Here is a 17,183-nt window from a genome sequence, read left to right as displayed (position 1 = left end):
TGTATGCAGTAGTTATTAAGCAATAAGGCCCGAGGGGGTGTGGTATATGACCAATATACCACGGCTAAGGGCTGTTCTTATCATGATGCAATGCAGAGTGGCTGGATACAGCCATTAGCTGTGGTATATTTTGCCATATACACAAACCCCCGAGGTGCCTAATTGCTATTATAAACTGGTTACCAACGTAATTACAGCAGTAAAAATACATGTTTTGTCATACCCGGTCTGATTTACCACAGCTTTCAGCCAATCAGCATTAAGGGTTCAAACCACCTAGTTTATAATTCCCATTATAGCATCTGTGTGTTTTGGGCAGCGCCATTGAGGCAATCTCCATTTTGAAGTAGTACATTGAGGAGGGATCAGGAGGGATCAGCCAATGAATTTGGAAGTCTGACCCAGTTGACTACATTAATATGGTGGAAGCCAAAAATGTCTATTATTTAGTCAAGTGACCGCTCTAACAATGGAAATACATGTCTTCAAAGATGGAAGGCAGGCGGGAGGAGGCGAGATCAGGTGGGACCATTCTAGCCAATGAGAGGGCAGATACACATGTGAACAGGCCATAGAGATCGACAGAGGACTCATCTTTGTACCTGTGCCATTAAGATGTAAAGACGACGCTGCAGTAAAGCCTTTTCATGGGCTCCAGACCAATTCTGATATTTAGTCTGTTTTTTTTCTTCCCCCGCTGATCTTAACTTTTTATTTTACATAATGTCTCCTCCTTAATTTCCTATGACCGAAAACAGCTTCTGGACATCTGAATAGTGATCACTAACCTACAATGTGGATGACAGTTTTCTACTTCAACGAGTTGGCAGCTCTGGACGTTCTGCTTCCTCCGGACCAGGCCCTAATTCCCCCAGGAACTCGAAAAAGGAATTGACGGCACAAGAAGAGGCAGAAGAGTCGGCATCCTGACGAGACTTCGTTGGCGTGAAAATAAACCGCCTATACCCTCCATTCTATTGGCGAACGTACAGTCACTGAAGAACAAGCTGGACGAGTTCCGTTAGAGACTATCCTATCAACGTGACCTGAACAGCTGTAATATTGTGTGATTTTCTGAGTCGTGGCTGAACAAGGACATGGATAATATACATCTAGCTGGTTTTTCCATACATCGTCAAGACCGGATGGCAGCCTCGGGTAAAGATGAGAGGGGGGGAGTCTCTTTGTTAGCTGGTGCGCGAACTCTAATGTTAAGGAAGTCTTGAGTTTTTTTGCTTGTGTGAGTTAGAATACCTCATGATAAGCTGCAGACCACACTATTTACCAAGAAAGTTTGCTTCTATATTTTTTCGTAGATAACTATTTACCACCACAAACCGATGCTGGCACTAAGATTGCATTCAATGAGCTGTATAGGACCAAAAGCAAACAAGAAAATGCACATCCAGAGGCGACGCTTCTCGTTCATCGTGATTTTAAGCAGGGAAACTGAAATATGTTTTACCTCATTTCTACCAGCATTTCACTTGTGCAACTAACTCTAGATAACCTTTACTCCACACACAGAAATGCATACAAGGCTCTCCCCTGCCCTCCCTTTGGCAAATCTGATCATAACTCCTGATTCCTCCTGATTCCTGTTTCCAAGCAAAAACTAAAACAGGAAGTACCAGTGATGCGTTCAATACTGAAGTGGTAGAATAAAGTGGATGCTAAGCCACAGGACAGTTTCGCTAGCACAGACTGGAATATGTTCTGGGATTCATCCGATAACATTGAGGAGTTTACCACATCAGTCACAGGCTTCATTAATAAGTGCATCGACGACGTCATCCCCACAGTGTACCGTACGAACATATCCCAACCAGAAGCCATGGATTACAGGCAACATCCACACTGAGCTAAAGGCTAGAGCTGCCGCTTTCAAGGAGCGGAAATCCTGCCAAGACCTCCGATGAGTCATCAAACAGGCAAAGTCTCAATATAGGACTAAAATCGGATCACGCTATGTCGGCTCTAATGCTCGTCTGATTTGGGAGGGCTTGCAAACTATCACGGATTACAAAGGGAAACCCAGCCGCGAGCTGCCCATTTATGCAAGCCTACCAGACTAGCTAAATGCCTTCTATGCTCGCTTTGAGGCAAGCAACACTGAACCATGCATAAGAGCACCACCTGTTCCGGACGACTGTGTGATCTCGCTCTCTGTAATCGATGTGAGTAAGACCTTCAAGGCCGTGAGGCCAAACAGATTACCAGGATGCGTATTCAGAGCATGTGCTGACCAGCTGGCAAGTGACTTCACTGATATTTTCAACCTCTCCCTGACCCAGTCTGTAATATCTACATGTTTCCAACACACCATCATAGTCCCTGTGCCCAACAACGCCAAGGAAAACCTGTCTAAATGACTATCTCCCTGTAGCACTCACATCTGTAGCCATGAAATGCCTTCAAAGGCTGGTCATGGCTCACATCAACACCATCATCCCAGCCACCCTGGACCCAATCCAATTCGCATACTGCCCCAAAAGATCCATAGATGACACAATCTCTATCGCACTCCACACTGCACTCTCCCACCTGGGCAAGAGGAACACCTATGTGAGAATGATGTTCATCGACAACAGCTCAGCGTTCAACACCATAGTGCCCTCCAAGCTCATCACTAAGCTCAGGACCTGGGACTGAACACCTCCTTCTGCAACTGGATACTGGACTTACTGATGGGCCGCCCGCAGGTGGTGATGGTAGGCAACAACACATCCGCCACGCTGTATATAACCAAGTTATCATTGACTGGGTACTGGTAACCTGTGAATAACCAAGTTATCATTGACTGGGTACTGGTAACCCGTGTATATAACCAAGTTATCATTGACTGGGTACTGGTAACCCGTGTATATAACCAAGTTATCATTGACTGGGTACTGGTACCCTGTGTATATAACCAAGTTATCATTGATTGGGTACTGGTAACCCGTGTATATAACCAAGTTATCATTGATTGGGTACTGGTAACCTGTGTATATAACCAAGTTATCATTGACTGGGTACTGGTAACCCGTGTATATAACCAAGTTATCATTGACTGGGTACTGGTACCCCGTGTATATAACCAAGTTATCATTGACTGGGTACTGGTATTACATTTACATTTACATTTTAGTCATTTAGCAGACGCTCTTATCCAGAGTGACTTACAGTAGTGAATGCATACATTTCATACATTTTTTTTTCTGTGCTGGCCCCCCGTGGGAATCAAACCCACAACCCTGGTGTTGCAAACACCATGCTCTACCAACTGAGCTACAGGGAAGGCTGGTTATATACAGGTATCCCCTGTATATAACCAAGTTATCATTGACTGGGTACTGGTATCCCCTGTATATAGCCAAGTAATCATTGACTGGGTACTGGTAACCCCTGTATATAGCCAAGTTATCATTGACTGGGTACTGGTAACCCCTGTATATAGCCAAGTTATCATTGACTGGGTACTGGTATCCCCTGTATATAACCAAGTTATCATTGACTGGGTACTGGTATCCCCTGTATATAACCAAGTTATCATTGACTGGGTACTGGTAACCCCTGTATATAACCAAGTTATCGTTACTCATTGTATATTTATTCCTCATGTTATTATTTTTCTATTATTTTTCTCTCTGCATTGTTGGGAAGGGCCCATAAGGAAGCATTTCATTGTTAGTCTACACCTGTTGTTTACGAAATATGTGACAAATCAAATTTGATTATAGGATCTGTGACAGCATGGGCAGCACCATGAGGCTATCTCCATTTTAAAGTAGTCAATTGAATTTTTCTTCATTGGCTGATTGCTCCCAACTCATAGGAACCCCCACCCAGTTGACGACTTTAAGTGGTGGAAGCCCTCAATGGCAATGTCCATGCTAAAACGGGTTATATCCATGATGAGTCCTCTATCTGAGTCCTCTATCTATCTCTGGAAAACAGGCACAACTCCGACATAAAGTCGTTTTTTCAAAGTTGGGCTTATTTTCGTGGACATATTTTGGGCGGAGTAAAACCTCTTGCTTCGCATCTTTCCCTCTGGCGCTGCCCATGCTAAAACAGATTTTTGGCCACTACAGACCTCTATCATTCTCTATGCACCTGACCAATCAGAATCGAGCCGACGACAACATTGAATTTCGCTTTTAGCCAACTGGGACGGGAAATCCGAGTGACGCAACAAGCTGTCAGCTGTTCTTGTTTTGCTTCGGTTTTTTCCCTTCTTCTTTCTCTAGAGTGTCTGATCTCTTCTGTAATAAATAAGAACATTTATGGAACTCAGATTTGGATTCTAAAAACACCGGAAATAAGGAGTTCAAAACACTCAGGCCTGTGATTAGATCGGTTTATTGTTAAAAAGGCGATCGAGATTTCTTCTCAGCTGGATCCTCAATCCGACGCTATCGTGCCAAGAGGCAAAGCCGATCCCAGGCCTCCGATCCAGGGCGGAGGGAGGGAAAGAGGTCGCTGGGAATCGGGATGGAGACGGGAGAGGGAGCAGACGGTCCTAGCGGACCTGGTGAACCAGGAGCCGGGCCGGGGACAGAGCTGACGGGGCTTGGCTGCGCCTCTTTCAACCAAGACTCCACGTAAGCGCCTCCGAACCCGCTGCCTGTTGGGTTGGTTGCCTACAACAGAATGCTCTCTCAGCAAATGTCCTTGTCATTTCCTGTAAAATAAGCTATAGATAAATACACCTTTCAGTATGATATCATGGTGATGCAATCTAAAACATATTTCCCTTTCATTGTGAGGTCCTAAAATCCTAGTTAAACAGCCCATAGATGTTATAGAATTCTACATAGCGGCTACAGAATTCGCATGTGACGATCAGAGAGGGCAGTTCACAGTTCTCTGAACAAAACACACTAATTATGCTTAAACCCGAAACCACCGGATTTGTTGTAAAAAAGCGACGGTTGGCAACAGTGGACGGAACCGTTCTGGCGGCAGAACAACAGGACTTCAAAAGCACTCCTGTTATACACACTAATGCCTATAGAAATCTATTGATCCCTTTCTTAATGACTTCATTTTAAAGTGGGGTATAGGACGGAAACAACACAGAGAGAGAGAGAGGGGCTATTGAATAGAGAGAGAGAGAGAGAGAGAGAGAGGGGCTATTGAAGAGAGACAGAGAGAGAGAGGGGCTATTGAAGAGAGAGAGAGAGAGAGGCTATTGAATAGAGGGAGGGAGAGAGAGAGAGAGAGAGAGAGAGGCTATTGAATAGAGGGAGAGAGAGAGAGAGAGAGAGAGAGAGAGAGAGAGTTCCTTTGACTAATGTTAGCACTAACTGAGAATGCTTGAATCGCCAAGCTCAACTACTTTTCATGAACAGAAATGTATTCCAAATGGCATCCTGTTCTCTACACTAGTTTTGACCAGGGCCTATAGAGCACTACTGTATGTAGGGAATAGGGTGCTATTTGGGACAGTGAATAACTTTCAGATCGCCTGCTCACCTGATATGAGGCTGACTGGCAAATTTTCACAACCTGTCCATAGCTTCTGTCCTAGGCTAGGTACTAGGTAACACACACACACACACACACACACACACACACACACACACACACACACACACACACACACACACACACACACACACACACACACACACACACACACACATACACACGTCCATAGATTCTGTCTTAGTTAGGTACCTGGTTAAACACCTTGAGCAGGACAGTGTTTACTTGATAAAGGAATGCAGAACAGAGTAGACCTGTTGTCCTGTGTTGTTGGGTTTGGATCTGAACATATAACAGAGTAGACCTGTTGTCCTGTGTTGTTGGGTTTGGATCTGAACATATAACAGAGTAGACCTGTTGTTCTGTGTTGTTGGGTTTGGATCTGAACATATAACAGAGTAGACCTGTCGTCCTGTGTTGTTGGGTTTGGATCTGAACATATAACAGAGTAGACCTGTCGTCCTGTGTTGTTGGGTTTGGATCTGAACATATAACAGAGTAGACCTGTCGTCCTGTGTTGTTGGGTTTGGATCTGAACATATTACAGAGTAGACCTGTTGTTCTGTGTTGTTGGGTTTGGATCTGAACATATAACAGAGTAGACCTGTCGTCCTGTGTTGTTGGGTTTGGATCTGAACATATAACAGAGTAGACCTGTCGTCCTGTGTTGTTGGGTTTGGATCTGAACATATAACAGAGTAGACCTGTCGTCCTGTGTTGTTGGGTTTGGATCTGAACATATAACAGAGTAGACCTGTTGTCCTGTGTTGTTGGGTTTGGATCTGAACATACAATTACATCAACAACAAACAGTTCACTTCATTTTTCCGGTGAAACTTTAGGCTACGTTTTCTTTCAAGATGCGATGGGTAATATATTATGGTGTTGATTGTGAGAAAATCAAAACGTAAAGTTTGATGTCTCTGCGACGTCTTTCCAATGTTCAAACGCTCTCCAAACGACATATTCCCAATGCATTTTGATACGTCGGCCAAAGGTGTGCGTTTTTGCCATAGGCCTATGTAATACATAGCCTACATTGGGGATCTTATTCACCAGAGATCTCACAATAAAAACAGCATTCAAAACAAAAACAAAGAAAGTTCAGGATAAAGATGAACAAATATCCATTTTAAACAATGTCAGGAACAATGCGTGCCATGAAGACTGAGAGCTTACTGTGGAATCTGTTTGTTTGTGGTCAAAAGAAAAATGGCAAACACTCTTTCTTTCTTTCAGCGATGATGATTGCAGGTTTGTTCCTGTTTCAGAGCATGACCAGACATGTACAGCAGACAGCCCCATCCAGGGGAACAGAGTAGTGACTTTCAGAACATGTCCAATGGAAGAACTCAGTGAACATTATAAACACTCCTTTATAAACACTCCAATGGCACCCTATTCCCTATATAGTGCACTAACCTATGGGCCCTGGTCAAAAGTAGTGCACTATTTAGGGTGCCAATTGGGACGTGCCCCGAAACACACCCTAGCTAGATGACTGTCCTCCCTGCTCGATGACTGTCCTCCCTGCTAGATGACTGTCCTCCCTGCTAGATGACTGTCCTCCCTGCTAGATGACTGTCCTCCCTGCTAGATGACTGTCCTCCCTGCTAGATGACTGTCCTCCCTGCCAGATGACTGTCCTCCCTGCTAGATGACTGTCCTCCCTGCCAGATGACTGTCCTCCCTGCCAGATGACTGTCCTCCCTGCCAGATGACTGTCCTCCCTGCCAGATGACTGTCCTCCCTGCTAGATGACTGTCCTCCCTGCTAGATGACTGTCCTCCCTGCTCGATGACTGTCCTCCCTGCTAGATGACTGTCCTCCCTGCCAGATGACTGTCCTCCCTGCCAAATGACTGTCCTCCCTGCCAGATGACTGTCCTCCCTGCCAGATGACTGTCCTCCCTGCCAGATGACTGTCCTCCCTGCCAGATGACTGTCCTCCCTGCCAGATGACTGTCCTCCCTGCTAGATGACTGTCCTCCCTGCCTGATGACTGTCCTCCCTGCCAGATGACTGTCCTCCCTGCTAGATGACTGTCCTCCCTGCTAGATGACTGTCCTCCCTGCTAGATGACTGTCCTCCCTGCTAGATGACTGTCCTCCCTGCTAGATGACTGTCCTCCCTGCTAGATGACTGTCCTCCCTGCCAGATGACTGTCCTCCCTGCTAGATGACTGTCCTCCCTGCTAGATGACTGTCCTCCCTGCCAGATGACTGTCCTCCCTGCTAGATGACTGTCCTCCCTGCTAGATGACTGTCCTCCCTGCTAGATGACTGTCCTCCCTGCTAGATGACTGTCCTCCCTGCCAGATGACTGTCCTCCCTGCTAGATGACTGTCCTCCCTGCCAGATGACTGTCCTCCCTGCTAGATGACTGTCCTCCCTGCCAGATGACTGTCCTCCCTGCCAGATGACTGTCCTCCCTGCTAGATGACTGTCCTCCCTGCCAGATGACTGTCCTCCCTGCCAGATGACTGTCCTCCCTGCTAGATGACTGTCCTCCCTGCCAGATGACTGTCCTCCCTGCCAGATGACTGTCCTCCCTGCTAGATGACTGTCCTCCCTGCCAGATGACTGTCCTCCCTTACATACTAGCCTCCTTTTATTTTACCAGTTCATTGAGTTCACTAAGTTCACTCAACTCAATGGTTTACTCAATACTCAGTGGTTTACTCAATACTCAATACTCAGTGGTTTACTCAATACTCAGTGGTTTACTCAATACTCAATACTCAATGGTTTACCCCATACTCAATACTCAATGGTTTACTCAATACTCAATACTCAGTGGTTTACTCAATACTCAATACTCAATGGTTTACTCAATACTCAATACTCAATGGTTTACTCAATGGTTTACTCAATACTCAATGGTTTACCCAATACTCAATACTCAATGGTTTACTCAATACTCAATGGTTTACTCAATACTCAATGGTTTACCCAATACTCAATGGTTTACTCAATACTCAATGGTTTACTCAATACTCAATGGTTTACTCAATACTCAATGGTTTACTCAATACTCAATGGTTTACTCAATACTCAGTGGTTTACTCAATACTCAATACTCAATGGTTTACTCAATGCTCAATGGTTTACTCAATGGTTTACTCAATACTCAATGGTTTACTCAATACTCAATACTCAATGGTTTACTCAATACTCAATACTCAATGGTTTACTCAATACTCAATACTCAGTGGTTTACTCAATACTCAATACTCAATGGTTTACTCAATGGTTTACTCAATGGTTTACTCAATACTCAATGGTTTACTCAATGGTTTACTCAATACTCAATGGTTTACCCAATACTCAATGGTTTACCCAATACTCAATGGTTTACCCAATACTCAATGGTTTACTCAATACTCAATGGTTTACTCAATACTCAATGGTTTACCCAATACTCAATGGTTTACTCAATACTCAATGGTTTACTCAATACTCAATGGTTTACTCAATACTCAGTGGTTTACTCAATACTCAATACTCAATGGTTTACTCAATGCTCAATGGTTTACTCAATGGTTTACTCAATACTCAATGGTTTACTCAATACTCAATACTCAATGGTTTACTCAATACTCAATACTCAATGGTTTACTCAATACTCAATACTCAGTGGTTTACTCAATACTCAATACTCAATGGTTTACTCAATGGTTTACTCAATGGTTTACTCAATACTCAATGGTTTACTCAATGGTTTACTCAATACTCAATGGTTTACCCAATACTCAATACTCAATGGTTTACCCAATACTCAATACTCAATGGTTTACCCAATACTCAATACTCAATGGTTTACTCAATACTCAATACTCAATGGTTTACTCAATGGTTTACTCAATACTCAATGGTTTACTCAATACTCAATGGTTTACCCAATACTCAATGGTTTACTCAATACTCAATGGTTTACTCAATGGTTTACTCAATACTCAATGGTTTACTCAATACTCAGTGGTTTACTCAATACTCAATGGTTTACTCAATACTCAATACTCAATGGTTTACTCAATACTCAATACTCAATGGTTTACTCAATACTCAATACTCAATGGTTTACTCAATACTCAATGGTTTACCCAATACTCAATGGTTTACTCAATACTCAATGGTTTACTCAATGGTTTACTCAATACTCAATGGTTTACTCAATACTCAGTGGTTTACTCAATACTCAATACTCAATGGTTTACTCAATACTCAATACTCAATGGTTTACTCAATACTCAATACTCAATGGTTTACTCAATACTCAATACTCAATGGTTTACTCAATACTCAATGGTTTACTCAATACTCAATGGTTTACTCAATAAACAAACAAAAGTGTTTCACGTTACAGAATCCCTGGGTCAGAACCATCGACATCATATAATGTCATTCCTTGGATAGAACCGTGAACATTCTCTCAGAACAGACATTCTCAGTGGTGAAACAGCATTCACTGATCTCAGGACTGTATGTGTACTGTTTGTGTGGTGTCTGTAACCATAGGAACACTTAACCAAGGTACAGATAGATGTCTGTTAGACCTGTGTTTCTATCAGATAGGATGTGTGTTAGACCTGTGTTTCTATCAGACAGGATGTGTGTGTGTTAGACCTGTGTTTCTATCAGATAGGATGTGTGTGTTAGACCTGTGTTTCTATCAGATAGGATGTGTGTGTTAGACCTGTGTTTCTATCAGATAGGATGTGTGTGTTAGACCTGTGTTTCTATCAGATAGGATGTGTGTGTTAGACCTGTGTTTCTATCAGATAGGATGTGTGTGTTAGACCTGTGTTTCTATCAGATAGGATGTGTGTGTTAGACCTGTGTTACTCAGTTTCCTGTGTTTGTGTGGGCAGTTATATCAGTTCTCTCAGAAATGTTGCATCAGTTTGGAGAGAGAGAGAGAGACTTACTTACTTTGTATTTGGACTGGCTATGCAAAATGATTACTGACAAGTTCAATCACATCAGTAATCCATAGGCAATATCATGTTTAACTGGAAATGATATTTCACTCATGTAGTTTGGGGAAGTTCCCTCCTAACCAGAATGGACGGAGAACACAGCATTTACATGAGGAAAGAGTCACACTTGCAACTTTCAAATTCTCTGTTGTTGTCCCTTTTATCAAAAGTCCTTGCAGCAAACTTGAAAACAAAGTAAATATTTATTGTTCTGGAATCCCCAAGATAAACAGTGAATCCCAAAAGATAAACAGTGAATCCCCAAGATAAACAGTGAATCCACAAGATAAACAGTGAATCCCCAAGATAAACAGTGAATCCACAAGATAAACAGTGAATCCACAAGATAAACAGTGAATCCCCAAGATAAACAGTGAATCCCCAAGATAAACAGTGAATCCCCAAGATAAACAGTGAATCCCCAAGATAAACAGCCTATAAAAGCATTGAGAGCAGTCTGGTGTGCATGAGATGAGTCACACTTCATTGACATGTTTTTACTGTAACAAATTCAATGTGTTTTTTTAATTATCTACCTCCGTGTGTGTGTGTGTGTGTGTGTGTGTGTGTGTGCACTCTGTATTCTTAAATATTCTGGTGTGCATGAAGAAACTAGTCACACATAAGTCACTTTGACTTGTAATATTCTATATGTGTTTATCAACCTCTTCTCAACCTCTGTTTGTGTTGTTGTGTGTGTGTGTGTGTGTGTGTGTGTGTGTGTGTGTGTGTGTGTGTGTGTGTTGTTGTTGTGTGTTCCCAGGTCATTGTCAGTGGGAACCAAGACGGGCTATAAGCTGTTCTCTGTGACCTCAGTGGACAAACTGGACTGCATCTACGAGAGCGGTTAGTATAGCCCTGTCCCAAACACTCCCCTAGACCCTTCCCTTAGACCCTGTCCCAAACACACCCCTAAACCCGTCCCTTAGACCCCGTCCCAAACAAACCTCTTCCCCTAGACCCCATCCAAAACAAACCCCTAGACCCTTCCCCTAGACCCCGTCCCAAACAAACCTCTTCCCCTAGACCCTTCCCCTAGACCCCGTCCCAAACACACCCCTAGACCCTTCTCCTAGACCCCGTCCCAAACAAACCTCTTCCCCTAAACCCTTCCCCTAGACCCCGTCCCAAACAAACCTCTTCCCCTAGACCCTTCCCCTAGACCCCGTCCCAAACACACCCCTAGACCCTTCTCCTAGACCCCGTCCCAAACAAACCTCTTCCCCTAGACCCTTCCCCTAGACCCCGTCCCAAACACACCCCTAGACCCTTCTCCTAGACCCCGTCCCAAACAAACCTCTTCCCCTAAACCCTTCCCCTAGACCCCGTCCCAAACAAACCTCTTCCCTTAGACCCCGTCCCAAACACACCTAGACCCTTCCTCTAGACCCCGTCCCAAACACACACCTAGACCCTTACCCTAGACCCCGCCCCAAACAAACCTCTTCCCCTAGATCCCATCCCAAACAAACCCCTAAACCCTTCCCCTAGAATAGACTTAGTTCCAACACCTCTGCCTCTCTCTGATAGGCTGCCTGTACTCTATGACTCCTATACCAGAGCTTTATAATGGGATGTGATATTATCTCCCTTCAAGAATCTGACTCATACAGGACTCTGCTCTGCCAAGCTGTAGCATTGTTCAGCCCATACAGAGGATCTCATTCTAGTTGTGTTGTCTAGCCTCTCTCTGGGCATTAGTGTCAGTTACAGGGGTCACTTGCCAGTCCTCTTCCAGTAATGGGTAATTCTCTGTTAGTCTACTTCCTTGTTGTGAATCACTGGCTGTGTTCCAAATACATAGAGCCCTATGGCTACCAGTCAAAAGTACATAGGCAATAGGGTGTAATTTGGGTTGCAGACACTGTGTGTAGACTGATAAATGGTTGACAGACAATAGTAGATGGATAACTTCACTAGCCACCAGTCTCTGGTAATTTAATGCTCAGTTCATTATTACTGGCAGACAGACACAGTGGTGTGGAGATAGAAACCAACCATGGCAGGACACTAATACCAGGCTACCTCAGCCCCCCAGGACACTAATACCAGGCTACCTCAGCCCCCCAGGACACTAATACCAAGCTACCTCAGCCCCCACCAGGACACTAATACCAGACTACCTCAGCCCCCCAGGACACTAATACCAAGCTACCTCAGCCCCCACCAGGACACTAATACCAGGCTACCTCAGCCCCCCAGGACACTAATACCAAGCTACCTCAGCCCCCACCAGGACACTAATACCAGGCTACCTCAGCCCCCCAGGAGACTAATACCAGGCTACCTCAGCCCCCCAGGACACTAATATCAGGCTACCTCAGCCCCCCAAGACCCTAATACCAGGCTACCTCAGCCCCCCAGGACACTAATACCAGACTACCTCAGCCCCCACCAGGACACTAATACCAGGCTACCTCAGCCCCCCAGGACACTAATACCAGACTACCTCAGCCCCCACCAGGACACTAATACCAGGCTACCTCAGCCCCCACCAGGACACTAATACCAGACTACCTCAGCCCCCCAGGAGACTAATACCAGGCTACCTCAGCCCCCCAGGACACTAATACCAAGCTACCTCAGCCCCCACCAAGACACTAATACCAGGCTACCTCAGCCCCCCAGGACACTAATACCAAGCTACCTCAGCCCCCCAGGACACTAATACCAAGCTACCTCAGCCCCCACCAAGACACTAATACCAGGCTACCTCAGCCCCCACCAGTACACTAATACCAGGCTACCTCAGCCCCCACCAGGACACTAATACCAGGCTACCTCAGCCCCCCAGGAGACTAATACCAGGCTACCTCAGCCCCCCAGGACACAAATACCAAGCTACCTCAGCCCCCCAGGACACTAATACCAAGCTACCTCAGCCCCCCAGGACACTAATACCAAGCTACCTCAGCCCCCCAGGACACTAATACCAGACTACCTCAGCCCCCACCAGGACACTAATACCAGACTACCTCAGCCCCCATCAGGACACTAATACCAGGCTACCTCAGCCCCCCAGGACACCAATACCAGGCTACCTCAGACCCCCAGTACACTAATACCAGGCTACCTCAGCCCCCCAGGACACTAATACCAGACTACCTCAGACCCCCAGTACACTAATACCAGGCTACCTCAGCCCCCACCAGGACACTAATACCAGACTACCTCAGCCCCCCAGGACACTAATACCAGGCTACCTCAGCCCCCCAGTACACTAATACCAGACTACCTCAGCCCCCCAGGACACTAATACCAGGCTACCTCAGCCCCCCAGGACACTAATACCAGGCTACCTCAGCCCCCCAGGACACTAATACCAGACTACCTCAGCCCCCCAGGACACTAATACCAAGCTACCTCAGCCCCCACCAGGACACTAATACCAGGCTACCTCAGCCCCCCAGGACACTAATACCAGGCTACCTCAGACCCCCAGTACACTAATACCAGGCTACCTCAGCCCCCCAGGACACTAATACCAGACTACCTCAGACCCCCAGTACACTAATACCAGGCTACCTCAGCCCCCACCAGGACACTAATACCAGACTACCTCAGCCCCCCAGGACACTAATACCAGGCTACCTCAGCCCCCCAGTACACTAATACCAGACTACCTCAGCCCCCCAGGACACTAATACCAGGCTACCTCAGCCCCCCAGGACACTAATACCAGGCTACCTCAGCCCCCCAGGACACTAATACCAGACTACCTCAGCCCCCCAGGACACTAATACCAAGCTACCTCAGCCCCCACCAGGACACTAATACCAGGCTACCTCAGCCCCCCAGGACACTAATACCAGACTACCTCAGCCCCCCAGTACACTAATACCAGACTACCTCAGCCCCCCAGGACACTAATACCAGGCTACCCCAGCCCCCCAGGACACTCATGCCCATACCATGCTTACCCCTGTGTTCCCCTGCTCTCCCCCATCAGAGACCCCAGATGTGTACATCGTTGAGCGGCTGTTCTCCAGCAGTCTGGTGGTGGTGGTCAGTCTCTCCATACCCAGACGGATGAACGTCTACCACTTCAAGAAGGGAACGGAGATCTGCAACTACAGCTACAGTAACAACATCCTCTCTGTCAGACTCAACAGACAGGTAACAGAACTACAGTAACAACATCCTCTCTGTCAGACTCAACAGACAGGTAACAGAACTACAGTAACAACATCCTCTCTGTCAGACTCAACAGACAGGTAACAGAACTACAGTAACAACATCCTCTCTGTCAGACTCAACAGACAGGTAACAGAACTACAGTAACATCCTCTCTGTCAGACTCAACAGACAGGTAACAGAACTACAGTAACAACATCCTCTCTGTCAGACTCAACAGACAGGTAACAGAACTACAGTAACAACATCCTCTCTGTCAGACTCAACAGACAGGTAACAGAACTACAGTAACAACATCCTCTCTGTCAGACTCAACAGACAGGTAACAGAACTACAGTAACAACATCCTCTCTGTCAGACTCAACAGACAGGTAACAGAACTACAGTAACAACATCCTCTCTGTCAGACTCAACAGACAGGTAACAGAACTACAGTAACATCCTCTCTGTCAGACTCAACAGACAGGTAACAGAACTACAGTAACATCCTCTCTGTCAGACTCAACAGACAGGTAACAGAACTACAGTAACATCCTCTCTGTCAGACTCAACAGACAGGTAACAGAACTACAGTAACATCCTCTCTGTCAGACTCAACAGACAGGTAACAGAACTACAGTAACATCCTCTCTGTCAGACTCAACAGACAGGTAACAGAACTACAGTAACATCCTCTCTGTCAACTCAACAGACAGGTAACGACTAACATCCTCTCTGTCAGACTCAACAGACAGGTAACAGAACTACAGTAACATCCTCTCTGTCAGACTCAACAGACAGGTAACAGAACTACAGTAACAACATCCTCTCTGTCAGACTCAACAGACAGGTAACAGAACTACAGTAACAACATCCTCTCTGTCAGACTCAACAGACAGGTAACAGAACTACAGTAACATCCTCTCTGTCAGACTCAACAGACAGGTAACAGAACTACAGTAACATCCTCTCTGTCAGACTCAACAGACAGGTAACAGAACTACAGTAACATCCTCTCTGTCAGACTCAACAGACAGGTAACAGAACTACAGTAACAACATCCTCTCTGTCAGACTCAACAGACAGGTAACAGAACTACAGTAACATCCTCTCTGTCAGACTCAACAGACAGGTAACAGAACTACAGTAACATCCTCTCTGTCAGGCTCAACAGACAGGTACCAGAACTACAGTAACATCCTCTCTGTCAGACTCAACAGACAGGTAACAGAACTACAGTAACATCCTCTCTGTCAGACTCAACAGACAGGTAACAGAACTACAGTAACATCCTCTCTGTCAGACTCAACAGACAGGTAACAGAACTACAGTAACATCCTCTCTGTCAGGCTCAACAGACAGGTACCAGAACTACAGTAACGTCCTCTCTGTCAGACTCAACAGACAGGTAACAGAACTACAGTAACATCCTCTCTGTCAGACTCAACAGACAGGTAACAGAACTACAGTAACATCCTCTCTGTCAGGCTCAACAGACAGGTACCAGAACTACAGTAACATCCTCTCTGTCAGACTCAACAGACAGGTAACAGAACTACAGTAACATCCTCTCTGTCAGACTCAACAGACAGGTAACAGAACTACAGTAACATCCTCTCTGTCAGACTCAACAGACAGGTAACAGAACTACAGTAACATCCTCTCTGTCAGACTCAACAGACAGGTAACAGAACTACAGTAACATCCTCTCTGTCAGGCTCAACAGACAGGTACCAGAACTACAGTAACGTCCTCTCTGTCAGACTCAACAGACAGGTAACAGAACTACAGTAACATCCTCTCTGTCAGACTCAACAGACAGGTAACAGAACTACAGTAACATCCTCTCTGTCAGACTCAACAGACAGGTAACAGAACTACAGTAACATCCTCTCTGTCAGACTCAACAGACAGGTAACAGAACTACAGTAACATCCTCTCTGTCAGGCTCAACAGACAGGTAACAGAACTACAGTAACATCCTCTCTGTCAGACTCAACAGACAGGTAACAGAACTACAGTAACATCCTCTCTGTCAGGCTCAACAGACAGGTACCAGAACTACAGTAACATCCTCTCTGTCAGGCTCAACAGACAGGTAACAGAACTACAGTAACATCCTCTCTGTCAGGCTCAACAGACAGGTACCAGAACTACAGTAACATCCTCTCTGTCAGACTCAACAGACAGGTAACAGAACTACAGTAACATCCTCTCTGTCAGACTCAACAGACAGGTAACAGAACTACAGTAACATCCTCTCTGTCAGGCTCAACAGACAGGTACCAGAACTACAGTAACATCCTCTCTGTCAGACTCAACAGACAGGTAACAGAACTACAGTAACATCCTCTCTGTCAGACTCAACAGACAGGTAACAGAACTACAGTAACATCCTCTCTGTCAGGCTCAACAGACAGGTAACAGAACTACAGTAACATCCTCTCTGTCAGACTCAACAGACAGGTACCAGAACTACAGTAACATCCTCTCTGTCAGACTCAACAGACAGGTAACAGAACTACAGTAACATCCTCTCTGTCAGGCTCAACAGACAGGTAACAGAACTACAGTAACATCCTCTCTGTCAGGCTCAACAGACAGGTACCAGAACTACAGTA

General features: G+C 45.4%; 1 protein-coding gene across 2 annotated transcripts in view; it reads left to right on the top strand.

Annotated features, from left to right (window-relative positions):
- Positions 1–4,176: 4,176 nt before the first annotated feature.
- LOC115171932 (WD repeat domain phosphoinositide-interacting protein 1) overlaps positions 4,177–17,183 on the top strand; it is a 30,622-nt gene continuing 17,615 nt past the window's right edge. For both annotated transcript variants that reach the window (XM_029729184.1, XM_029729183.1), the window contains exons 1-3: positions 4,177–4,586; positions 11,213–11,295; positions 14,399–14,565. In XM_029729184.1, the coding sequence (XP_029585044.1) occupies positions 4,477–4,586; positions 11,213–11,295; positions 14,399–14,565 (360 nt within the window). In that variant the 5' untranslated portion in view covers positions 4,177–4,476. The remainder of the gene's footprint in view (positions 4,587–11,212; positions 11,296–14,398; positions 14,566–17,183) is intronic.

The sequence above is a fragment of the Salmo trutta genome, chromosome 32, assembly GCF_901001165.1.
Source record: "Salmo trutta chromosome 32, fSalTru1.1, whole genome shotgun sequence".
In the NCBI taxonomy this organism is placed as follows: Eukaryota; Metazoa; Chordata; class Actinopteri; order Salmoniformes; family Salmonidae; genus Salmo; species Salmo trutta.
The sequence above is the reverse complement of the archived record's forward strand: the minus strand, read 5'-3'. Positions and strand labels throughout refer to the sequence as shown.